Raw genomic sequence first — 27,366 nt, 5'->3', positions numbered from 1 at the left:
AAGTTTGAGAGCCACTGAATCCTAATGACTCATTCACATATAAGACACAAACAAGAGAGAACGAGTTAATGTGAGATGATCAGTGAATAAAAAAGCACACCTTAATATTATCAAAATAGATTTTATTCTAGACTTTTGAGATCTGAGTGATATGCCAACAGTCAGACCGCACCGCAGGGCTGCAGACTGAGCAGCCATGTGAGTGAGAGAGAAAGAGAATACAACATAGGTGAAGACAACACAACATCAACAAACAGAAAAAAAATCTGTAAATTGGTATTTACATGGTCTGGGTGTTATGATACATCAATAATGATGTTTTCTTTTTTCCTTTTTTTTTTCTTCTTTTTTTACATTTTGAGTTCATAGCTACACAAATAATCAGAATTACAAAACGTTTTTTTTTTCTTTTTCTTTTTTTCAAAGAGTACAAAAACCTTTCGAGGGCTTTCAGACCATAGCAAAGATAGAATTAGTTACTTTAGGTATAGAACAAAAAAAAGTAGCAAACACACTTGAAAGCAGTGTAAAAAGCGTCGTCTAAAACCCTTCAACATTATAAAATACCATTTCACCGTCATAGGCAATATTTGAAGTATTAACTGTTGATCCAACAGTACAACATTATTTATTATGTTTCTCTTAAAAAAAAAGATAATCTAAATAAAAAAAATTACAAAAATGGTTCAGAGAAGAAATGTATGAACATTGTCGTTTTGTTTCGTTTTTGTGTCATGGCTATCGGATGAGATTTGGAATGCCATGAAGTTAGCTTGATTCCAATATACTTAACCCCTTAAACCCCAGCATCCTTATGGTGGAGAAAGCTTTCGCACAAAACAGCAGATCGAGAAGCTTGTCGTTCAGCTATTTTCAGCAAAAGCTTTCCCTACGATAACAGAAAACCGAAAATACACCAATATAGAGCCCTGAGGGACTCCGCTCAACCATACGGGTTTAAGTGGTTAAAACCTTTAACACTTTTTAAATCTAAAGTGCAGAAAGAAAACGTGAAAAAAAATCTTAATGAGCTGCTCTCTTCATTCTGCTATGACTGTTTAATGGTATTTTATAAAGCATCCCTGTCAGGCAGAAACCATATTGAAACTTTTTATGATTTTTTTCCATCACTTTAATGCCCTACTTCGTCATACAAGAGTGTTAAGTAAAAACACCCAAAAGTAGCTGACGCCGAAGCTCAAAGCGTAGCGCAAAGCGCTGCACGTTTTGAGCTGGTGGATCTGCTACTTTAGCCATTTCCTGAAAAGTAAAGTTTTTGGACATATTGCGGTTTCCACCCGACAGCGACGAAAAAAGAAAGCCATTCCTCATTGATCCAACACCCCACCGGATGCATAAGAATAAATCACATTTCCAAGTTGTCCTTGAAAAGGTTTTAAAATCCACCCTTTAGCACGAGTGGAATATAAAAAGAATCCCCTGTGATAACACAGATATATATTATATGTAGTTACAATGTTACATCAAGTCATATTTCTGCCTTATCCTCACCACCCTCACAAAAAGAAAATTGAAAGGTAACGAAAACCCAAAACCACAGAGCTGCGTCATAACGTCACCTCCAAGCACACTACAAATAGAAGCGCAGACTAACCCCCCTGCATAGGCTTCAATGTAGCCCGTCTCTCAAAGAGTTTAATACAGGTGCTACACTAAAATGGGTGATATATGGAATTCTGTGACAACTTCTGTGGTCCCAGTTTTGTACATTTAGGCAAATCCATGATTTTTACTGTTGCACAAAGGAGAGGGGATGGCAGGCAGGTTGACCTGAAAGGTTTGACATTATTTGAAGTTATTGTCACATATCGTCTCTGTCGGGTGGAAACCTTACATCTCCTAAACTGTTACTCTTCAGGATTTAAATTCAGAAATGGCAAAAGTAGCAGATCTACAAGCTCAAAATGCGAAACTATGCTCTTGTGTGACACTGACACAAGTGTAGTATGATCAAGTAGGGATTTAATTAAAGAAAATAATGCAAAACATAAAATATGGAGATGAGAGGTTTCTGCCCGACAGCGACGATATCTTGATGGGTATAAGTGCCAGTTTTGATTTGTTTGTATTTAAATATAGAAACAAAAAGCATCGAGAAGGACATGCAACACAGCCCGAATTAAACCAGGGATGATGCAACTGTGTGGTGGTTGACATCCCCAGTGGCTGCATGTTATCGAAAACAGAGTCAAAGAATCTTAATGCCACCGATTGCTGTGTAGCACCCGGGCAACCACCACACAACGGACAGCCAAAGCTATATGGTTACCAAACTAAACAACTGGACATGAGAGCTGCACACACACCAACACAGAGGTTTCTCAGATGAAACAACAGAGATTGAAGGCAAGCTCTGCGAACGCCACAGACGAGCTGCTCGACACAACAGGACTGTGAAATGAAGTACAGTACAGTATAGTCTGTAAAGGTGGAGGCCCTTACACATACACACAGGCACAAATACAAAATGATGTCCTGATTTGATGTAACCACTCAGGCCCCATCTTACCGTTGCTGTTAGGTAGAAACCTCATATCTACATTTAAACTTTGAGTTTTTTCATAACTTAATGCTTGATCATACTACAGCGTCACAAAACTATATAAAGCAGCACATTTACTGGCTCGAAACAGAGCTTGTCAATCTGCTACTTTTGCTATTTTTGAATTAGAAAAGTAACCGTTTGTGGACATATTCAGGTTTTTACCCGACAGACGTTCTATTTTTTGTACGACGGTGTCACGAGGCTTGCACATACGCTATTTTAGCTAAATATGCGCAATGCTGTCTCTCATTTTAGGTCTCTCAAAATTAGGAGTATTAAGCAAGACTGTGTCCATGATCTGCAGGCCCGTCAGCAAGGGTAGTGAGATCGACACCATCAAGTGGAGTCCCACTGTGCATGATGGGACCTTGAAAGTTTTCACCCATCATGACATACACTAAATAAGGGAAGCCGAGGTTAATGTTGTTAATGACCTAAGCCAGTGAGGAGGCGAAAGAAAAACCGTTTAAAGAGGACAGGTCTGATTATCATTTTGCATGTTAGCAAACAAGCCACGAATCAAGGGAATTCTAGTGATGTACTATGTGGTTCTCAAAGTCGGGTCCGGGGATCCCCAGGGGTCCTTGAAGGGGATTCGACAGGGCTAAATCTAGCATAGGAACCAAATGGACCTTTACAGGTCTGTAACAAATCCAACTGTTGGGCAGAAATGTCCAAATCTGTTACTTTTACTGTAGTATGAAAAAACACAAAGTCAGAATATGGCGAGAAGGTTTTTGTCCGACAGCAGCATAATGATATACGAAAGTAACCACTGTGCATTCCTCAAGAGTTATGGGGTTCCGGCATGGACTAATAAAATTAAAAACGTACTGTAAAAAGATTCAGGTCATACAGATGCTAGCTAGTAGTTATTGTGGGCCTGCAGTAGAGCTACGAACGGAGAGCAAACTATTCCAACAGACCAAGTACAGCTGGTACACCTAGAATGTAAATACATACACTACCATCAAGCACCATCTACACTGTAGGGCTGGGCAGTTACTGTAACTGAAAATATATCCAGACAGACATTTAGAACCAATAGCCCACTTAACACGTTGTGCCTCGTTACCATAGGCGGCGACCAGTACCAGCAAAATACACAAACAATCCAGAGAAGAGCCGTTTACTGGCCACATAAGCCGCAAGTAATAATCGTACATTTTCGCAGCTGTTTTCTAGCAATAGAACCATTGATATGGTTAGCGGGACCTCGAATTTATGTTTTATTAAGCTCCCAATATCGTACTTTATCCCATTATGAGCCCTAAAACCACTAAAGACAACACGATCGGAGGATTTGGGATTTAGGCCGTTTCTACCATGGAAGCAAGCGGTGGCTAGCGACAGAAGCTAAAATAAGGTACAAATATTAATTTGGGATTAATGCCGTTTTTATCAAAACTCGTGTTCAGCCAAGATGGGTTTAATAGCTTTCCACGGGATATCTCGAGGTTAGCATGGATTGTGTTCATGTTGCTTATGGTTGCTGTCAGGCAGAACCTCTTATCTACAGATCTTTTATTTATTTATTTTTGTCTACTACAGCGTCAAACAAAATCAAAAGTAGCAGATCCACAAGCTCTTAACAGTTTTGAGCTTGTAGATCTGTTACTATTTTTGAATTTGAATTGAATGAAGTAACAATTTTGGGCATGTGAGAATTCCACCGACAGACGTGCTATGTAGGTTAATTGAATATAAGAGAAGGGTTAATTTTAAAAAAATCCTATATCAACGGATTGACAATTTTTTTTATTTTTAATAATCGACTAAATCAATTAGCCTGATTAACCACTTAAAGCTTGCATAATCTTTCGTTGTACAAAGGTGGCATGTGAAAATAGCCGATCTACAAGTACAATGTGTTGACGTTGTTGTGAACTTGTAGACCGGCTATTGGCTATTTTCACAATAAATTACAAATATATTTAATTGCAATCGCGGGGTTAAAGTTAGAAATATTCAGGATATCGATTTGAAGTAAAAATCGCCCAACCCTAGCAGACCTTCACAGTAAGCCAGGGGAACATTCCTTTCGACCTGAGCACAACAATGATGGGGTGCATGGCAAGTATACAGCTTCTCTGTCTGCCAAAAGGCTGAGGAAAACATTTGAGATTCTATGCGTTAACCTGAAAGCTATTTAACACCTGAAAAAAGCATTATTGAGAAAAAATAAAAAAAGATTGTTGCTTGCAAAAAGATTGTTAGCTGTGCCACAGCTAACCCACCCACACAAACTGCTAAAAAGAAAGAAACTATGGTCAAAATGAAAAGAAACCGGATGCGGGGACAAAATGAGAACTGAAACAAATTATATATATAAAAAAAACATTTCAAACATTTGAAATATAATTGATTTTCTTTAACCTACAAAAAAATATTGTACAGTGCCAAAAAGAAATGAAGGGATTTTTTCTCTCTCTCCCAGTGACAGCTTTGAAGCCAGTTGTCTCTGCCTCCCACCGTGTAGTAATAATAATAATATATAAAAAACCTATGGAAATCAGTAAAATGCTAAGTCAACATAACAATGGCCACAGGACAAAATATGCTGAAGCGTGCAATATGCACGCACACCGACAAAGACCAAAATAAATCCTTTACAGTTTACAGTACAAAGGGTTAAAAAGAGCAAAAAGTCAAAAAAACAAAAGCTGACATTTTGGTACGTGTGTCATGGGTCCTTTTTTTAACGTCTTGAGAGCTTTTTGGGGGCGTGGGTCTGCAGGAAGGCAAACCGTCTGCAACACTGGTTCTCAACATGCGGCTCAGGGACCACCAGGGGTCCAAAATGTACCCGCAATGAGAACCAATGGTCTAGAAGAGGGTTGGTCTGTGTGTGTCCAGAGCCAATCTCACAAACCACTGGACCGATCAGCGCCAGATTTCTTGTACCGCCATGCATGTCTTTCCCCAACATAATGTTTTAGATGTTTTGAAATATTAAAACTGTAAATTTTATAATGTAAGTCAATGTGGGCTCTGGTAGGGGCTGAAACACTAGCCCAGAGTCATAGATGACTGACGTCACAGCCTGGCCAACATAAAGTCCCAGATCCACAATGGAGCCACGCTGTTCCCATGGGTCTGACAAGTGCCCACGAGACGTGTGTGTGACTGTGTGTGTGTGTGTGTGTGTGTGTGCGTGCATGTGTGTACTTGTATTACTATACTATACTACTAGAATTACAGTAGGTTGCGGTAGAAACCTCTCATCTCCATATACTAACTTTGGGTGGGTTTTTTGACCATTTTCCTGGTCCTCATGATGAATATTGTTTTTTGTATGGTTACACCAAAAACAAAACTTAAACTTGCAATTAGGAAAACATTCAAGTTGGAGTTTGGATTAGGCAATTATTAACCTGACCCAGCCAGTGTGCTTTCTGGTCTAGAGGGGTGAGCAAGCCCTGGAGAATATTGGTTCACCGCTCATTGTGAGCTGTTGTTAGTAAAAAAAAAAGTAAATTGTCAAAAAAAGAAAGAAAAAAAATGGCGTTCATAAACTCACCATCCTAAAATGATGATGTCCTCACAAGTATAGTAATACAAACGTGTTTGTGTGTGTGTGCGTGTGTGTTTGGGGGCAGAGCGCTGGGTTTTGGCTGTATTGACAGGCCATGGCGTGGTGACGTGACAACAGCAGTGTGGGGGACAGACAGGCAGAGGGACGGGGGACAGACAGGCAGAGGGACAGGGGACAGTCAGTCAGTCGTTTTGGCTGCTATGTACACATTCGTAGTCGGTCCACGTGTTCCCCAGCAGGCAGAGTGTCATTTCCTCAGGTCTAATACACAAACCTGCAGCAGCAAATGACAGGAAGACAAGACGAGACATCCTCAGGCCAAATAGAACAGAAATGCAATTTTCAGTCCTAGGTAAAGTGAATCATGGCATTATGGTCTGCGTATCGAGTTGTTATCATGTTCCAATTACAGTCGTGTGATGTTACACAAAGTTGGAAGTGATGCATCAAAACAGGAAGCTGATAATATAAGACATACCCGTAAATACGTAGAGGTCTCATTGGCCAATGGACCGCATGTCAACACCGCCAACATATTATATTATATACGGCAGCTTGCCAAAACTCCACTGCAAGAAATTATGCCAATTCTAATACAATTGCCTTATCGATTGTTTTACTTTTATAATACTATATGTCTATAATACTAATCAATTAGTTCTAAGAAATTGAATGCACTTTTTCTGTTTTGTGTGTGTCTATGGAGTTAACATTACAATAGTAGACTTCCAGGTGTGGGTAGAATATTCAAATATGTCTTCCCTGTGTATTTTTGGTTTGTTCCTGAAAACTGAAAGCCTTTGAGTCAAAAGACCCAACCATTATCATACAACACACAGCTGTGGGAGAGGCTTCAGTTCAGGTGGGCGGTGCTAAGAAGAAAACCAGGTATACTTAATGAACTGGTGGGTGTAGCCACATAAAACATAATTTTAACACAATCTATGCCATGTTCGAAAACTCTCGCAACTAGAGCTTAAACCCGGATGGGCCAAGACGAGATTTCTCGTCACGGCGCTCCATCTTTAACTTTTGCACCATTAGAATGAACACACAGGCAGTGGTGGCAGAACTCACCGATCCATCTGATGCACTGGCTCCCACTTTGTCTCCCGTAGCGTTCCAGCATACCTCGAAGATTCCCCCTGTCCCCCGGTAGCTGTGGACTAAAGCCCCCGTCTGAAGAGACAGAGACGACACACCCACACACGTTTAAGAGAATGCAAAAAATTGGATATACTCAATCTGTTGAATAATTCTGATTGGTCAATCACTAAAGTCATCGGTCTGCTATTTTTGAACAATGACCGCTCAAGTCAATAACAGACCGCTGTCTAATCAAAGGCTCAGAGCACCTGGCTCATATCAATCTGCACTGCTTGATTTTGTGCCGTGTCAATGTTATTTACAGCTGCTAAACATTGCTCTCAAGAATGTTTAAGCGAGAAATGCAATGCAGTAAACACTTCCAGTTGCTTTCCGAGGCGACCATTGCATTGGACGCACCTGGCATACAATTATGGACTACTTTCATTACTGTAAGCAATGAAATCCTTCGTTTGGTTGTTACTTTTGGGAAAATGGATTAATTTCTTTATTAACTAGCCATGTAATAAGCGAGATAATCACTGGGGAGCAGTGTAATTGGTAATCATGATCACAATATCTTACAGCTGGAGTGTGCGGTGCCATGGATTGTATACCTGAGTGTTCCAGATGTGGACACACTTGTCGAAGGATCCGCTGGCGAGGTGTCGCCCGTCGGGGCTGAAGGCCACGCTGTAGACGGGCTCCTGGTGTCGGGTGAGCGTGTGGATGCACACGCCTCGCTCCACGTCCCAGAGACGCACCGTCGAGTCAAACGACGCGCTGCGTAGCACGTCGGGGGCAGGAAGAGGAAGAGGGACATTATGTAAAGCGAGTCACAATGGTGAACACTCTCCGCCAAGGATGCAAAATATTACAAGAGGAAGTGAAAAGTAAGCGATTTGTACCTTACCACGGAGAAAAGGAAACCTAATTATTATATGTACTGTATGCCTACTATTTGTCAACATACAGTCCTAATATTTGTCAACATACAGTACAGTACATTGCTGTATACGAATTTTGTTCTCCGCATTTGACCCATCTCTTGGAGCGGTGAGCCACAGCTCGGGACGACACTAAAGGTGTCAAAAGGTCATATTCTACTTAACCCTTAACCCTCCAGGATTAATTAATACATTCGCTGTAATTCGCGCCAGGATTTTTACCCTTATTTTGAAGATGTGCGTCCTTGAACAGTGGTGAGTTGTCTACTACCATCTAGCTTCATGCTATCTGACTGAACGAGTGAAATATTTTATAACCACCAGCAGTCCAGCATCACCACCTATTCCTTTCCAGCATTAAGTGCTAAGTGTTGTCTGTACCTGGCCAGCATGAGGTTAGCGCTGGGGTTGTTGGTTCCGGGCCCTGTGGGACTCCACTTGATGGTGTAGATCTCCTTGCTGTGGGCCTGCAGGTCATGGACACACTGGTCTTGCTTCATACTCCAGATCTGTCCCATGATGAGAGAGCACACAGCAATGTTAAAACACTTAATATTGTTTTATACTTCATCACATTACTCTATTAGTGTTAATGTCGTCGACTAAAACTGTGACTAAATATACTGGCAATTTGATCAGTAAATAAAAACTAGAATAAAGGCTACTGACCTTCAGTGTCATGTCGTCGGAGCAGGAGGCCAATAGGCTCCCGGTTGGATCCCACTTGATGGCATTTACCTCATTCTGAACACACACAAACACAAGAGACCAACATTATAGGTAGCAACAGTGACAGACACGGCATGGAAATGTATCTGCCTCACCACGTCTGCAATTAAATCCCTGCTATGAGAACCAACTAGTGATTATACTGTACATTTTTAAGGCGAACATTTTAACTAAAATCTTTGCTTCTGAAGGTCCCTGTAACAAAATATCTTTGCGGTGGGGGTCCGCAGCCAAATACATATAATTGTGGGTGGTTCTTAACATGGAAAAGTTTGAGAACCGCTGATATAGCCAAAGGGTCAAGACTGTTTTAGCTTTAACTCCTTGCAACCGTTTGGACCCAAGGAGTTGCATGGTGACCCTTTGGTGTAGTTAGGGCTTTAATGGGGTTAAACTGAAGCCTTTACCGTGTGTCCCTGGAAGGTCTTGACGGGCCGGTCCTGGCCTAGTTTACACACGTGGATACACATGTCTGTGCTGCAGGACGCAAATGTGTTGTTGCTCTGCCAGTCCACGTCCAGTGCTGGTGCTGTGTGGGGCAGACAGAGGACAGAGGTGTGAGGTAAGCCTGGATGTCTGGACCGGCTGCTAACACTATAGCTTTTATATCATGCCGTCTTTGTTGTGTGAAAGTGGCCTAATGCATGTACAGTGGAATAAAGCTAAATAAAATCTGACAAATTTAATGGTGATGTTTAGGAATTATCATTCTAAACCCATGTTGCTGCTGTTCTACATAGAGCCAACCGGTTGAAGAAATCAGTTTCGAGCCTTTAACCTTGTATTGTTTATGGAAGAATAAAACACTTCTAAACATCTATTCTATATTGCTAGTTTGACCACTTCAAATACCCTTTAATCTTAAAATAACTAATGACGGAAAATATCCGATCTACAAGCTCACAACACGTCATGTTTCCGATACGCAACATGGCTGCTATGCTGCCTTCTATGGAATCCAAATGACTGAAATCAGTCATGGCGACTGAGAATTTTAATCCATGTATCGTATATCAAACTGATCCTTTTTTTATTGTGGAAAGCAGCAGGGTTTTATGGAAGATGCTTCTGATATACTCTTTATAATCTTAAAATAAAATCTATTATATCTGTATGGATTGACTTTACCAGCCACATAGTGGTTCAGGTCAGCAGTGTTTTTAAGAGGTAGACTATTTAATACAAATGACTGAATGTCATGGTGGTGCTCACCTGAGTGGAAGGGAAACTGTTGCTTGGCCTCGCCTGTATGTGCATCCCAAATGATAGTTGTCTGGGGAGAGGGAGCAACAATTATTTGTGTCATTGGAAATAAATCGAGCCAAACATCAGCAACCAGAATGCATGTAATGAAACAGCAGCGATCTCATTTGTCCAACCTTGTCTACGCCGGCACTGAGGATGAAGTTTCCTTTCTTGTTCCACTTGAGCGCAAATATAGGACCCTTATGCTGCCCCAAGGTACTGGCCAAATTACCTGGAAAGGGCACAAGCATTACAGAGGGATTTATTTAATAAGACAGCTCATAGGAGTTAGCAACAATGTTTTATGGGTTGTGGCAGTGGTTTGCAACCTTTAATTGGATGAGAGAGCCCACTTGTTTATCGTCTCTGTCGGGTGGAAACCTCATAGTGTATGTCCAAAACTGTTACTTTTCAGGATTCATATATATTTTTAAAATAGCAAAGATATCAAGCTCAAGCTTGCAGATGTGATACTTTTATGCTTTTGTGTGACGCTGCAGTATGGTAAAGTTGGGCGTTAATTTACCAAAGAACACAAACCGAAGAATATGGAAATAAGAGGTTTCTGCCCTACAACAAGGATATTTGATTGTGTTCCAGCTGGGATCATGCCATACCGTCACGGCCCACACATGGGAATCAATCAAATGCACTGACAGAAACACAGATTTTACCGTCTTTCGTCCATATTCTGGCGAAGCCGTCATAGGAGCCTGTTGCCAGCAAAGTGCCTTCACTCTGAAAGAGAAACAGGCCGTTATTGTAGGTAGGTTGTAGTACTCAACACCTGTGGTCTATATATTCTAACTGTAGCACAGACAACCATATAGTTTAACCAACAATACATGTTAACTTTCTCTTCTAACTATGTTTGTTCAGAAAAAAATCCTAATTCAGCTAATATACTGACAGAGAGACAGCCAAGGAGAGGCAGACTGAGTGAAAGCAGAGAGGTTTTAATGCACCTGTTTGGGTGGGACAACAGATGGATATTTACAGCGTGGACGTCTAGAAGTGTGCGTATGTGTGTAAAAAAATAAAGATCTGGACATATCACGCTGTTCCCATCTTGTTTTATGATTGGTTCACAGAATTAATTGCATGATTTTTGTGATAACAATGCCTGAAACATGATAACCATATACTGTATCGTCTCTGTCTGGTGGAAACCTCATTTGTCCAAAACTGTTACTTTTCAGGAATTAAAATAAAAAAATAACAGAAGTAGCAGATATTGTTCGAGCTTATAGATCTGCTACTTTCTATGTGTGACACAGATGCCTTTAGAAGGTCTTTGACCGAAAGGTTGCCAATAAAGTTCGTATTGCAAGTGCAATACTTTATGTGCATTTTTCTGAATATGTGTGACACTGTAAAATTATCAAGTAGGGCATTAAATGTTAAAATATGGAGAGGAGAGGTTTCTGCCCGACAGCAACAATATCAGTCAATGTTTACATACCCTAAATGGCAATTCACATTTTGTATTGGAAACAAATTTCTAATGAAATTTCAAATTTTAGATGCTTACTATGTATGAACATAAAAGCCTGAACAGTTTAGATTGGTTAATGTGGATTTCCAGCATGAAGGGAAGGGAGAGTAAGAGACCAGAACACGACAGAAGGATCTGGGGTTTGTATTTTCTCTAAGATGGGAGTGACTCCACCACACATATCCGGTTCACAAGGACAGCCAAGGAATGCCTTTGGCAGCCGCAGTAGTCACATGCATCAACACACACACACACACACACACACACACACACACACACACACACACACACACACAAGGACATCAACATGTTAGGGCGGTGATTTTAGGAATGCTTTTTGGTCCCATAACATTGAAGCCGAAAACAGCCCCACGTACAAGCTCACGTCGTGCAGCTTGTAGATCAGTTATTTTTAGTAGGTTTAACTCTCTCCAACTCCCAAACTCTAAAACAAAACCTCCAAATGCCTATGATCCTCACTCCTCTCAAATTCTACTATACTCGTGGGGACATTTGAACCCTCACATGGTATAGTACCAGCAATACAAGTACACCACTAGATTAGATTACGAGAAATTGCAGTCACTGCAACACTGACACAAACGCATTCCATTTCCTACACACACAAACGCATTCCATTTCCCACACACACACACACACACACACACACACACACACACACACACACACACACACACAGTCACACACACACACACACACACACACACACACACACACACACACACACACACTTGAGAGGACATCATCAAGCCTCATCAACATTTAGGATGGTATAGAAAAATGTTGAAAACAGCCTAAAAATAACTACCGGTAATATAAAATAGGGAAAACTTCTAACCCTTAAATCCGAACCTGAATCTTTTTCTAATTGCAAACGTACCTTTTTTCCCAACTATGAAACAAGCATTTTTCTCACAAGGGCCATGCTCCTCAAAGCATGTATTTCTCATATTCTACTATACTTGTGGGGACATTTGGTCCTCACAGTTACACACACACACACACACACACACACACACACACACACTCACATTCCAGTCCAAGGAGGTGACGTCTTTGTTGCTGGGGACGTCCTGCCCCCCCTCTCGTATGCAGTGTCTCAGCACTAGCTGGGTGGAGCCTCCCGTGCTGGTGTTCTCACTGAGGTTCCATATGCGTGCCGTCGAATCCCCGGATCTGCACGCACACACACACACACACACACACACACACACACACACACACACACATTTTAGGATGGTGATTTTATGAATGCCTTTTTTACCACCTAAACCGTCTAGACTCTAGACCTGTAAACTGGACCTGACAATTTATTTTTTATAATTATTTTGGGAAATTTTATAAAAATAAATAAAAATAAATAAAAGAAAAGAAAAGAAAAGCGCTATTACCACGGCCCCCTCATGCATTTAGAAGGACAAGTCACCAGTCACCAGAACCAAGAACATGTGTTTTCAATGAACCTAACATGGCTAAAATGGGAGTTTGGAGTTATGCCCAAACAGTTTTAAGGACACCAATGCAACTCAAGTTGCCATTGGGGATATGGTTTCATGCAACTACATTAAACAAGGAGTTCATAGCGAATCATTGGTACGGTTTGGGCCTTACAATGGGTTTGTATAAGAAGGGTCTGATAAAAAAAATGTATATCAAATATTTAAATAAATACTGAATCAAGCAACTTAAAATGCCTGGGGTAAAACAGAAAAGCCTGTGCAGACGTTAAACTGACCACAAAAATGTTTGAAATTGAAATATGCCTTTAAATCAACGCAGCCATGTGTACACTGTACAGGGGGAGAGACAGAGTCAGACAGAAGATCAGGACATGCAGAGACACTGACCCGGATGCGAGCAGGTCATTCACTGGGTTCCAGGCGCAGATAAAGACTTCGGACTCGTGTCCCCGGAGCACCATGGCTTTGTTCTGGGGGATTTCCACGTCGTTGTCCACGTCCATCATCTCTGCGTGGTGGTCTAGAGAGGGAAGGAAGCAAAGTGAATGTTTGTTCACCCGTTCTTCTGGTGCAGGGGGACCAATCAGGTTCCTTCACTGCTGCCCTTTAAGACCCAAGTCTACAAATGTCTGCTAAATCAGTAGTTCTTTTTATTTGTGGCATTTTGAGCCAAAATTATATGCATTTGGCCGTGTGCTTTTTCTCAAATTTAATAATCTTAGTAATCTCGGCACAACTGGAAAAGATGGGTTTTCAGCCCTTGGTGTGTTTTCCGAGAATCAAATAATGGAAGATTTTGTTTTTATTATTAAAATACAACCACAGAGCTTTTTAAACGTGTGTAATTATAAATGTATTGCTTTTCCCACATTTTAATAATTTTGTTGGGACATCAAAACTCCAGAATTATTTGTTTACCTCTGTAAGCTGTTACCTTTCACCCTAAATATTTCTTTTAAGGCAAAAGAGTGCCATCTAGTGGCCAAATGTTTTGTAGTCCACATAGTGGGGACTGGATATCCTCGCCTGGAATGGCAAGACTAATATCACTGCATAGATTTTGTTCCTGTGGCAGAGTGGCAGATTAGTCTAGTTTCCAGGCTAGGGACTGTGGAGTAACATGAGTTGACAGTCGTGATGGACAACGCAAAGAGTTATAACAACGGTTGCAACGTTAACGTACAATTAAAGCACGTTTCGGTCAACTGACCATCATCATCTGCCAACTTCCTCTCCTACGCACCTGTCCACTTATTCTGGGTTTCTAGTCATTACTTAATCTCCTCCTGTGTGCTTGTTCATGTGCAACAGGGTGCGTGTGTATGCCGTATTTAAACCTGGCAGTGGTACAACTCTATGTGGCGTAGCAAACCGTTGCTTCACTTGAAAGAAACTTCACTTGAAAGAATCACACAGTCTGTTCATGAGGAAAAGACATTGCTGGATAAGACTGCTTTTATACTATGTCTGTCTGTCTGTCTGTCTGTCTGTCTGTCTCTCTCTCTAGGTTGAATAAGATAGATAGCTAATTTGTATCTGCATTTGCATGACAATATTTTCTAATTGATGTTGACAGGGAAAAGTGGTTAAGTGTGCCTGTGTTAAAAAAAATGTTTTTCTTTTATCTATTTCATGAAAAGTAATAAGATATCATCTGTTGGTTGGAAACGTTGTGTGACGCTGTAGTATGATCAAGTAGGGCTTTCATTTATGAACAAACTCAAAACGTTAAAATATGCAGATAAGGTTTCTGCCCGACAGCAACGATATAAGACAGCGGTGTGTGTGTGTGTGTGTGTAACAAGTGCAGAGCTCTGCAGAGGATGTGTGTGTGTGGAGACAGTGTTCTTCTCAGGAAATGAAACAGTGAGGAGGGAGGCCTCCCTCTGCAAATGTCAGCGTCACCTCAAGAGGTTGTGACTTGGTTAACAGGGTCATAACGATGCCTCCCGCGTAACCCGCGTTGTCATTACCAACGGTGTCAAAGAGCCAGAGGAGATTCAATAGCATCCGTGATCACACAGCACTGTCGCTGCATTTACCACAAAGAGATTCATATTCGGCACAAAGCATTTACACCAGAGGCCGAACGCTTTCTAAATAGTTTTCCAGAAAAACAACTTGACTAAAATTGCCATTGTTCACTTATTATTTCTCAGCCTCTGTAGAGGATGGCAATGTTGAAATGACACGGATGCTTTCCCAGGTTGAAATGTATGAAGAGAAGACGTATAGGTTACAACAGGAAAGCATCCGTCTGTCATTTTAGAATGTATGAACTTTAACTATTATTCTATACTACTATTTTATATGTGAGCTTTTAGATCCGTTTTTTATTTTAATTGCAAACATTTGTGACAATTCTTTGAATATATACATGTATATTTTTAAAGTGAACATTTTAAACTTAAATCTTTTCTTCAGGGCATCCATACTGTTGTTGGTCCTTGACATGGAGAAGTTTATGAACCACTGATATAGAGTAGTAACATGTGTTTTTCAGAAAACTGTAAGAATTTAGAAGACATTTGTATAATACAGGTCTTAATGGGTTAACAGAAACCAATTTAGAGGAAAGGGTAAGGGAAAATACAATTGAGGTCAGCATGCCACGTTGAAAATGGTAAACAGCTGAAATTAATTTGACGTCTAAACACAGGTTTCTCCGGGGAACAGCCCCCCAGGCAATTCTCCTAGCGAAGCTGCATGTTGACAGGAAATTTGACTGAGTAAGCATTGTGTAAGGTGGCAATGCTTTTAGTCCGTCATTCTGTCGTTAAACAAGCTATTCAAATATCGTCGCTGTCAGGTGGAAACCTTATGTCATGTCTAAAACGGTTTTCGTTCAGGAAATGGAAGAAAATTAACCTGTGTTCCAATGGTGGACGTGGTCATTATTTAGTTGCACGGTCTTATAGGTTCAATATATTGTTGCTGTAGGGAAGAAACCTCTTATCTCCACATGTTAAATTAAATGAATGCCCAACTTGACCATACAACATACAGTGTCACACAAAAGCATCAAAAGTAGTAAAGCAACATATCTGCTACTTTTGCAGTTTTTGAAAAGTAGCAGTTTTGGACATGCAAGGGTTTAAAAATCAGCCTGCTGTAACTGGAGTTGCACCGAGGCTGAGATGTATGCTGTTTGACACGTTGTGAGTTTGTAGATCAGCTATTTGAACTATTTTAAAATGTTTTACAATAGTAAATAATGACAAATGGGTTTAGCGATAGGGTTAAGGAGGCGTGGCACAAGATATAGCTGATGAGGTTTCCACACGGCAGAGATGGGGGGAAAAAAAGATAATGTCACATTCCCAGAAATCATTTTCTATGACACAGCACAAGCCTTTCTGGAAATGTTTTCATTTTGCCTGCACACACAACAGGGTGGTAATAATTATGTCTTCTTCTGCTTTTCCTGCTGCGTAGGTTAAGCCTGATTTACGGCTCCTTAACGTACGACCAGTGACGTCTGCCAAAAATAACCTCTATACCTATTCCTCATATATATATATATATATATATATATATATATATATATATATATATATATCATATATAAATATATATCTTTCTTTGCCATCTACGTACATATTTGTACCCGAAACCGGAAATGAAGATCACCAAAAATAGCCGCCTAGCATGGCACAGAAAGAAGAAAATCACAACTTTTCATTATTGAAAAACAATTCCAATATTTTTCAAAAGAATTTCATAAATAAAATGAATCTGCTAATTTCCATAAATAAATTAAAACAACGTTCAAGAAGTAGTGAAAATATCTACAAGCTCACAACGTGTCGTGAGCTTGTAGATATTTTCACTAGTTTGGGTCCCGGGCAAACAAGCTATAAAGTTTGGGAACCACTTATCTACAAGCTGTAGATGGGCGACTATAAGCTGCACCGTGCGCCAACTAAGTATAAATCAACCTTATGCAAGTGCGGGGTGTGGGGTGGGGAGGCCTTGGACAGAACATTTTCCACAATGAGGTCAACTTTTCTTCCTCCTCCTCCAAAAAAAAAAAAAAAAAGGAGTCCTGTTTTTGCTTAAGTGCTGACTCAAGGAGTCCTTACTGCACTGGTTCTCAAAGTGGGGTCCGGCGACCCCCAGGGGTCCTTGGGGAGGTTCCAGCAAAATTGGAGCATCGAAATCAGTTTACCACTTTAGCCTCCTTTTATATGTCGGCATTTCAAAACTAGCCAATCTACAAGCTCACAACACGTCACGTGGCAGCTTTTAGACCTGCCATTTTATTATTTCATTAATCGTTTTGAAGTTTTGGTCCCTGGCAAAATCATTTCGGATTTTACGGAAACCTCATACAGTATGTCCAAAAATGTTACTTTTCAGGATTCAAACTCAAAACGTGTCACACTTTTGTGTGATGCTGTAGTATGATCAAGTAGGCAACATAGGTTTTATACCCGACAGCATCAACGTAAACTTAAAAAGCGTTACACAAATAAAGTTTATAATTATTGACATGAAAAGGTTTAGAAAATGGGCTGCCGTCCTTACTGGCTAAGGCGTGGGCTCCGTTCTCCTCGCCGTTGGCGGCCCCTCCCTCGCCATTCTTGGCTCCTCCTCCTGGTCCCTGGGGCGGGGCTACATTACCGCTGGCGCTGCAGCCCGCCGCTTCCTGCTGCCTCTGCTGCTGCTGTGCCAGCTTGTCTCTGTAGGCCTGCTGCCGGGTCTGGACCACGTCTGGCATCACCGCGTCGATCAGGGACAGCGACTCGATGGGCCGCCCGTCAAACAGCGTCCCGTCCTGCACATGATTATTATTATTATTATTACACTGTTCATTGTCCTCGAAGAACTAGGACCACAAATGTCCCTCGACTGGCCTTAAAAACTAAATAAAAACTAAGCTATGATGACAAAAACTAAGACTACATATACCGGTATTGACAATTTCGTCAAGTAAACCCCAAAAATGGACTAAAATGTTAGGGAGGGACTAGTTGAGAAGAGATCCAGTAGAACTAAAAGACAAGTCAATTTTAGTTTGCTTTGGTTGCGCTTGGGTGAAAATAGCAGATCTACAATCTCACGTGCTTTGACGCGTTGTGAGCTTGTAGATCGGCTATTTTCAGCCATCAAGGCCTGAAAAAAAAAACCAAAAATATCTCTAAAAAGATTAACATTGCTGTACAATATGACACGGGTAGGGATGTCACGATCATTATATGTTACTTGCAGATTAATTGTCACGGAAATAATTCCGATTAACGATTTAATTGTTTATTTGGCTTTGAACGATATAAATAGAAATTACATTTATGTTCTTTTAGGCCTTGTAAAACACAGATTGCACAGTGCAGAAATGACAAATAACTTAAATATACACAGAAAATGACTGCCAATGACTAAAGAAAGTATCATTCAGTAAACTCAATGCCAATATGCTGCGTATGGTTGTTCGGGGGGACTGACCTCGTTGATGCTGACTTCAGCCTCCACATACTGCAGACCCTTCTGGATGATAGAGATGAGGGCAGCGGGGGGGACCAGCGCTCCGTTGATGTTGGACTGGCTGATGTGGCTCTCTATGCCAAAGGTGAACGCTGAGTGGGAGAAGCCTGGAGGGAGATCAGGGGCAGTGTAAGGACTAAGTAGCCAAAATTTGTTTTTTGTTTGCATCATATTTTCTGAGTGATACCACCACTCCTATAGGGTCCCTGGCTGTGTCCCTGGGTCCGTGCAGCCTAACACACAGACACAGAGGCCAGGGATGAGAGCTTGTACAGTACAGTACAGTACAGTACAGTACAGTACAGTACAGTACAGTACAGTACCACTCACTTCAGACTGGTCTGATTTTTGAGGGGCGCTAGCCCTCCTATATACAGGATTAATGTTTGTTTTTAGGTCAATGTTTGTTTTGAAAATGCCATTGACAATAAAGAGAAATTAGAAAAGTGTGTGGGTACACTCATCTCTGCTGTTGGCCAAGCACAGCACGCACAAAAGCAGGCCTTACACCAGAGTCACCCTACCTGACTCTTGCAGGTATCTGTACACCAGGAAATTGACCTCATCGCTGCTTATGCTCATTTTCACTCCTGGTGGTTAAACCATCTGGTCAGCGCAGGATACGAGCCTAGGAGACAGACAGAGATATAGAGAAAGACAATATATAGCACATTAATTTGTTGCGCAGATACAAAATGCATTACATTGACTAGCGGTCAATAGACCATGGTATGTGGCTAGATGTAAGCAGAGCTGTTGCACACACCACGAGCACGATGATATAACCACACTGCCAGAGAGAGGGACGTCACCTTGCTTGACCTAGATCTGGCACTTTCACAACGGGTGTTAGATTCTAACAACCCGTGTTTCCCAACCCTTTTGTCCTCGGAGGACCCCCTTCTTTTCTTACTAATAAAAGTGCCCCCTCCCCCCACCCCCCAGTGGAACACACACACACACAGGCACACGCCAAGCACGCACTATATACTTCTACGACAAAAGCAAAAATTACAGATCTACCACTAAATCGTGGCTGTCGGGCTGTGTTTATTTTTTCGCCATACTACATTACTACGGTGTCACACGAAAGCATCAAAAGTAGCCGATTTGCAAGCACGAAGTGACACAATTTGAGCTTGTAGATCTTCTACTTTTGACATTTTTGAATTTGAATCCTGAAAAGTAAAAGTTTTGAACATGAGGCTATTTATATATTTTTTTTAACTTTTTTTTTAAACTTTTAACAGTTTTTGGCAATTTAATGAAATGCCTAAAATAAGGACATTTTGGGGCTACCATCAATCATTTAACTGGAGGGACCTCCTGGAACCAGCTCAAGGACTCCTGGTGGGGGTCCCCGGGCCCTACTTTGAGAACCCCTACATTAATCCAAAACTGGTAATGATTAGCAGACCCTTCCTCGCCAGGCGGATCGGCTCGGCTCTCGTGGACAGAGAGAAAAAAAATCCTCTGAAGGAAGACGGGGCTTTTTGAAACTCCTGCAATAACAGAAACTCGCTGCATAGTTTGCATCCACTGTGTCGTATTTCTTCGAGCAGAAGCCGCAGTGTTTTGAACCGTGGGCCTGTGGAAATAAACGAGAGGGAAGGAGGTCTGCCCTGCCAGCCCACTGCAGAGTCAACATGACCACCCCCCTCGCCTTACCAAGAGCTTAGATCCACAACTATAATCAAATCATGGACCCTGGGATCTAACACAAAAACTTCACCCAGCCCCGACCACTAGGCATACTAACTAGTGGTTTTGAATTCCGTTGCTGTCTGGCACAAACCTCTCGTCTCCAAATTCTAATTTTTTTGTGTGGTTTTGTACGTAATTAACGGCAATAATATGCACAAATAATATGTGAGTAGGGCCATCAAATCGTCAGTGACGTCCCTGGGATCTGTAAATAGCACATTTGACACGTTCTTATTGCACTCTCCCCATTTGATGCGAGAAATTGCAGATCTACAATCTCACAAAGCAGTGCGTTGCAACGCATGGGCTTGTAGATCTGCTATTTTTGGCAAAAGTTCCCTCTAGAGTAGGGATGCTGGGGGTTCAAGTAGCCTTTTAAGATTTAAGCATATTTTGATTATCACAAATATATCGTTAATCTCTATTATTTTTGCCACAATAATCCTGTCAAAACAAATTCATATGGTCCCATCCCTATTCAAAACCAGAAAAAGGACATAACATATGGATAGCCGGGGTGGAAGTTGGAAGCTGCATGCAGTTCAGGCCAGTCTCTGTCTATTGCATTAGATATGAAACTCAAAGGATGGCGTTACAAGTGTAACCAACATCCGAGAGACAAAACTCATACCACTGAATATGAATAAATGTAAGTCTTAAATGAGTCTGCTTCTGAAAGGTGTCCCCTAAATCAGTGGTTCTATTCAAGTCAGATTGATATTTGGTCATGGACCACCCTCGTCTGAAAATGTTTTGTGCCAGGGACACCCAGAAGAGAATACTCATGTTAAAAATATTCAAAACCATTCAAAATCTTCCAAACAGTTTTGATATTTTTCAAAACAAATCTAAAATGGTTGCAGTGTCTCTAAATGGATGTTACGCGCATCATGTGAAGTGATGTACATTAGATACTGACCATGTGATCAAGGTGTCTTCAAATGCTCATCATTGCTCTGTTGTCTTGAGCAGATAAACTTGGTGCCTCTAAAAGAAAAAGAAAAGAATATATAATAATTTCAGTCAAAATTACTGTAAGTAACTGTAAGTAAAAGTGGGGCGGCAGTGGCTCAGGGGTAGAGTGTCCCATAGAATGGCCAGATGGGAAAACCGTGAGGTTCCCAGTTGGGTCCCGGGCTCCCCCAGAGTTGTCCAAGTGTCCTTGAACAAGACGCTGAACCCCTAATTGCCCCCGATGAGCAGGTTGGTGCCATGCATGGTTTCCTCCGCCATCGTGAATGAATGAATGATTTGATTTATTCAAGTGTCATGACACCTTGTGGCCCATCCCTCATGGGCCACATACTTTTCAGTTTGTAAATACATCAAAGACACAAATATAATCCATTTCTAATGGATGAAGCCTTGGCCTGGAAGAGGTGGTCTCCAACCTTATTAGAGTGTTTCAACCCTGACTACACTCTCCAGTTGGCAGGTCAGCAGTGATTGGCCAAGTCACTGCCCCTCTCCTCCAGGCTTCCAGCTACAGACGAATCCACGGAGGGGCGCCCCAGGCGCAGCCATCACTGAGGTGCAATCAGCACCGCGGGGAGGGCCACACCTGGCCAACAGGGAAGGGCTGCACCTGACCGGCCAGGTGCAGCAAACCAGTGCCAACCACACCAATCATCCACAGCCTGGAGTGAGGCTAGACTACAGATATGAAGGGCTATCACTTCCGGGTCGGACGGATGAGGGCTCTTCTTAGATTTTTCGCGCATTTCACTGGCCTCACGATCCCGCCCATGTTAATAGTCAGGGAAGAGAATATTATCAGAACAAGTAAGACGCGCAAACGCGGGAAGCGAACGCAGCTCGTACATATTTGGGGTTTTTTAAGATTTTTATTTTAAGTTAAAAAAAAAATTAAGTTAAGTTTTTTTTAAGTTAAGTTTTTTTTAAGTAATATCCCACATTGGATTCTATTGGTTTCATTGGAATTTTTGACAGCTGCTGAAAGTCGGGGTACCATCAACAACCAATATAAGGCAAAATTTTCTAAATTTCATTATGCTTTAAGTAGCATGTGATGTGACAAACTAGAGGGTTTTCATGATTCTGAATCCATGATTCTGAATCTATTCCAAGGGTTACACTCCTTGGGTTAAAAACGGCCACGTGACAAATGGGCACATGGCTATGGCCGAATTTAGCCCAAGTAGAGTTTTTTGTGCAAAACTAATGCTTGGAATGGGTTCAGAATCATGAAAAAACCCTAGTTTGACACCTCACATGCTACTTAAAAGTATAATGAAATTTAGAAAGATTTTCCATATATTGGTTACTTTCAGCAGCTGTCAAAAATTCCCCTAGGGTGGTTGAATAGAAACCAATGTGGGATATGTTAGTAGACACCCTTACCAACAAATTGGTGAAGAACATTCTTGGTAAGAAATGTATTCCCAGATTGTATTAATATCCCCCAACTATAACAGGAGGGATTCGAGGGAATGTGTTAAGCTTCACCCATTTTCAACCTTATCATCATATAAATTGGTCCTCACTAGTACTCATAATATGGTACAATTTTTGTCTACTCCGTCTGTCTCAGAAGAGGATAACGGACAATTATTCTCTATACTTCTTTTAAGTATTAACTATTTTCACCATTTGACTTTTTAAGAATGCTTTGGAAACATTGAGCCTATGTCAAAGATAGGTATTGATTATAAAGCAAATATTGTATCTTATATTGTGATTTATTATCATTGACTAAATCGATTAGTTCTAGTTGGTGACTGTTGCACCCCATAATATAAATGTATAAATTGTCCTGATTACATAGGCTACTGTGCATCTGTACATCTTATTACTGTAGTATTAGTTAAGTAGTGTTTGTTTGCACGGAAGGTCTAAAAAAGAACTTGTCACGGTCAGAAAGCAGAAGAGAACAATGAATGAACAAAGGGGTGTGTCTGTCTGTCTGTCACTGCTGTCTAAGAAACTGGGTCAGGGGTGGAGAAGCCAAAACAGTGGCCACTTGTGTACCAACAGGTCAGTCAGCTTGATGCTACGTGGCTGACAAACCAAAGAGGAAGATGAAATGGTTTTTAAAGGACTAGTATGTAACTTTGCCATTCTATTTATATAACAAAACGATATATACACTTTGTTATACCCATCATTTCCCCAGAACTTAGCTAGTGTGCTGGTTGTCCCGATATAATTTTTTTCAGACAGAGTACAAATACAAGTACTTAATTTTTAATACTCGCCAATACCGAGTACCGATACGAGTACTTTATTTTTGTTGAGTAACCACTTATTTTACCGCCTTAGATGCCGATTATCTCCGATCTACACTTGTCAGTTGTCATTTATGCTTGTACAGTAGATCAGCTGTTTTTGGCATTTTGCTGCAGTATTGGGTTAGACTTGCTCCCGTTGCATTCGTTTAGCCTAGTGTTCAAGGTTCAAGGTTGTTTATTAGTGTCCCCGAAGGGCAAAAGGTTTTACAGCAGGTCATAAGGCTTGAAACACATGTAAATACATCAGTCAGACCAAATTTATTGCTGCATTTTGGATGTTTTGGTACTCGGGTCAAAGTATCGGGGCCGGTTCCAAGTACTCAGTAAGAGTACTTGGTATCGGCCCAAGTAACCGATACCAGTATCTGAACAACTCTAGTGCTGGTGTTTACTGTTCACCTGCAATACACAGCACTCTCGCTGTATTTTTGCCGTTTGTTTTGGTTGCCCAAAAACATCTACGTCTTCCAAAACAAAATACAACCACACCACTCCAGTGCCTCATAACTGCTGGTATAGACGGAAATTATATATATCGTTTTGTAAACACAGAGCAGTATGCTAACGGTACCAAAGCATTTTCAGTTACCTAGTTTCATTTCAGTTACCCAACTTGGTAACTGAAATGGCTGGATCAACAATTGAGGTCAAGGACTACAGTGGTTAGTTTCCATACACATACAAATACATATACATTATTATTTCTAATAATTGTGATGATGAAGGCGGTACAGTGTAATTTAGTTCTTTGTTCTGGTTTCATAAGTTGTTGTGTAGGCCAGACGCATGTGTGACTCACAGCTATAGATTTGCTGCAGGCAGATTGTAGTACATGTCTGTTATGTCACCATGGTGTCTATAATAAACAACCAGCAAGGCTTAAGTTGCCACTACGTGCCCTCCCACCCCTTCTACACCATTAATGGGCTCAGCAAACCGCCACAAATAAGACAATGACTTCACTATCGGAAGTGTGTACAGAACACTGTACAGAAGAGTAGTGGTTCTCAATATTTGCCTCTTTCTTGCGTAATGTACTGTATGTTGGTTTGTTTACTGTCGAGTGAGAAAACTTTAAAGGTCCTTTCGAACAGCCAGCGATTAACGCGCCTAGTAATTCATTTTCAATGAGACCTTTTTTGTACGCGCAGAGAAGTCGAGGGGCGACAACGCAAGTCGCAAGCTCATTTACGTGAGCACGGCCCTGTGAAATTGTCCCGCGTGTGCTTGTTTCGTGCACACACCCGCGACTGACCAGACCTGGATTCTGTTTAGCTTTTTTTCTACGCTTGCGTCGTTGCGCCCCTCATGAGCAGAGCTGGAGCAGACCTGTCGATCCAGGCGACGTCGTCTGTGTTAATCGATGCCCATCTGAAACTCGAGTGACTATTCCTGTGCCAGTTGCCATGGGCTCCCCCTCGCCTTCCCGCTCCTCTGGCTGTGACCACGCGATAGACTGTATCAAATATATGACTGACTGACTTATCGTAAACGATACAGAAACACCTCCAACAATATCACAGAGATGGTTTGTTTATTTTTGGACCACAATTCTTATATTAGATGATTTAAGATGACCCCATCCCCATGTTATTCTCCATAGAGTCTAGAGAAAAACTTCCGTGAACCAGGGGATGAGCGATTGCATCAGGACTTTGGCACTATACTAGTAATAGTATAACGCTTTACAAACACATCAACCAGCACTGGACCTACAGTATATCTATATTATTATTATTATCATCTAAATTATTTAGCGCTTGTTGTGCCTCTTCAGCATTGCCTATCATGCTGCAGATTCATTTTCTTCTCTCTCCGCTCGCAGCTCGCGCTGTCATCCTGTCGAGAACGGGGAGGCGGGTGGGCGAGGGGGGGATTGCACGGCAACTGGTACGAGAATTAGTCACTCGCGTCTGAAACGGCTATTTGGCTTATAGAGCGTCGCAGTCCCTCCCCCTTTCAGAACAACGAGTGGCCCAGGAAATGAATCGCAATGCATTTGTGCTATAGGCATTTCGTGCTTTATTTATTTAAAGACCTTTTAAGCGTCGTACAAAGCCAACTCTTGTCATGACAAATCATGACAACACACACAATATTTCGGGCCAAACAAATAATTAGAAAGTAGAAAAAAACACTTTTTTTTGTAGTTTTTCTTCTTTGTAATTATTTGTTTGGTCCAAAATATTGTGTGTGTTGTCATGATTTGTCACGACAAGAGTTGGCTTCGTACGACGCTTAAAAGGTCTTTAAATAAAGCACGAAATGCCTTTGGCACAAATGCATTGCGATTCATTTCCTAGGCCACTCGTTGTTCTGAAAGGGGGACTGGGGGAGGGACTGCGACGCTCAATTGCATCACGGTATAAGCCTAAACAAAAAAGGACATTTTACTTGTGACCCATATAAAAATGAGTCTGTGACCCAAACATGGGTCCAGTGTTTGGGAAACACAGTAGTACCTTAATTTGGCCTTCGAGTCACGTCCATAGCCTTAAGGACTCCTTAAGGCTATGGACCAGAGCCAAGTACTGTATATAAACTTGCTTAGTAATAGTAATTTATGAAAATGTATTATCCACAACGTCATCCTGGCTGTCAACCTCACAACGTTGTGAGCTTGTATTTCGGCGCGCAACACCGTCGTACGACGCAGCTAGTGACGTCACTGACGAATCCTTTTCATCTAGGCAGCAATCTGAAGCTTTTACTCCAATCAACGCAATCCACAAATATAAGAACAGCTGTACTACAATCTAACGGTCTAGCCTGTAGCGATGGTATGTGTGATTATTTTGTGCACGACACAAACGGGGTTAAAACTACGTCCACAGCTTCTACTAACTGAAATGAGATACAATTCCACCGGAAATTGACTTTTTTGGATTTCAAAATAAAAGCAATGATCACTATTACAAAAATATATCTACCGTATATATATATATATATATATCACGCATAGTTGTGTGTAACAATTTTTTTTTATCAACGGCACCCAGAGGAAAGAATATAATAAGGATACATCACAGAGTGAATCCAGGGTGAAAACGAACTACCGGTAGCTCCCGTGTGCTAGCTGTTAGCTTCACCGTCAGATCACATGCTGAACGCCGGCAAAGCAAGGCGGTTTAAAAGTGTCCCACTTGCTGCAGGGTCAGTGGGTGTTAGCTAGCCTCACACCACTGTCAAATAACGCTTATAACACCGTTATTAGACAAAGATGGACCATTTAAACCTCACAAAGTTGAAGTGGGCCATCGGGATAGTTTAAAAACAAGCAATAACACATCCAGCCGCCGATCACCAGCGAGCTACGATTTCAAAGCCTTTAGCGAACGAGCTAGCGGTTAGCACAGCGCGCTAGCTCGTTAGCCGAGGCTAAGCTAAAGACAAGAAGAAGTAATCCCGTACCTGCTTGTCTTATTTTAGCCCCCCTGTGATCGAAAATCTGACGGTGTCTCTGTTCTGCGGTTGTTGTGACGGTGTTCGATCAGACCATGTTATCTGTACGTATCGATCGCAGGGTTGATCAAATGAACGCTCATAATTAAAAGGCTTGTTGTATGTTGAACACACACAGAGCAAGCAGAACAGGCGGTGGAGAAGCTACATCAACGGACGTTCCATCCACACAGCACTGAGTGACCCACACTGCGGAAATGAGCTGCCTTCATTGCCTGCATGTAATTTGTAACACTACTGTATTTATTATTTCAAAATATCACCAACTGTAAGAATTTAGAAAGGTCGTTATTACATTCACAAGTATATTGTTATATATATATATATTTTTTATTTTATAATTCTGACTGGCAACGGTTGAATAATGCAGACTAATGTTAAAAT

At 41.3% G+C, this 27,366-nt stretch overlaps 1 protein-coding gene across 1 annotated transcript; it reads right to left on the bottom strand.

Moving 5' to 3' along the window:
• Positions 1-105: 105 nt before the first annotated feature.
• Positions 106-27,090, bottom strand: LOC308325987 (F-box-like/WD repeat-containing protein TBL1XR1). Its single transcript, XM_080778786.1, has 16 exons — positions 26,932-27,090; positions 21,192-21,259; positions 19,093-19,196; positions 18,530-18,675; positions 17,612-17,861; positions 13,472-13,604; positions 12,656-12,800; positions 10,783-10,846; positions 10,243-10,340; positions 10,076-10,136; positions 9,271-9,392; positions 8,804-8,878; positions 8,516-8,643; positions 7,805-7,970; positions 7,179-7,280; positions 106-6,375 (listed from the first exon to the last, which is right to left on the bottom strand). Exons 3-16 carry the CDS (start codon positions 19,148-19,150, stop codon positions 6,349-6,351), a joined length of 1,575 nt encoding a protein of 524 aa, XP_080634912.1. The 5' UTR covers positions 19,151-19,196; positions 21,192-21,259; positions 26,932-27,090; the 3' UTR covers positions 106-6,348.
• Between the last annotated feature and the right edge of the window lie 276 nt (positions 27,091-27,366).

Source organism: Protomyctophum bolini, assembly GCF_963924005.1.
Source record: "Protomyctophum bolini genome assembly, chromosome: 12".
NCBI classification, from domain to species: Eukaryota; Metazoa; Chordata; class Actinopteri; order Myctophiformes; family Myctophidae; genus Protomyctophum; species Protomyctophum bolini.
This window is presented reverse-complemented; position numbering and strand designations above follow the sequence as displayed.

What these genes read in the sequence shown, in the direction of transcription:
- LOC308325987 (XM_080778786.1), bottom strand. Translation starts at nt 19,150, where the DNA reads ATGAGCATAAGCAGCGATGAGGTCAATTTCCTGGTGTACAGATACCTG. An exon ending in CTGAAGTCAGCATCAACGAG is followed by an intron (nt 17,862 to 18,529) that starts GTCAGTCCCCCC and finishes AATCATGTGCAG; the next exon opens with GACGGGACGCTGTTTGACGG. An exon ending in CCGACGACATGACACTGAAG is followed by an intron (nt 8,644 to 8,803) that starts GTCAGTAGCCTT and finishes ATCATGGGACAG; the next exon opens with ATCTGGAGTATGAAGCAAGA.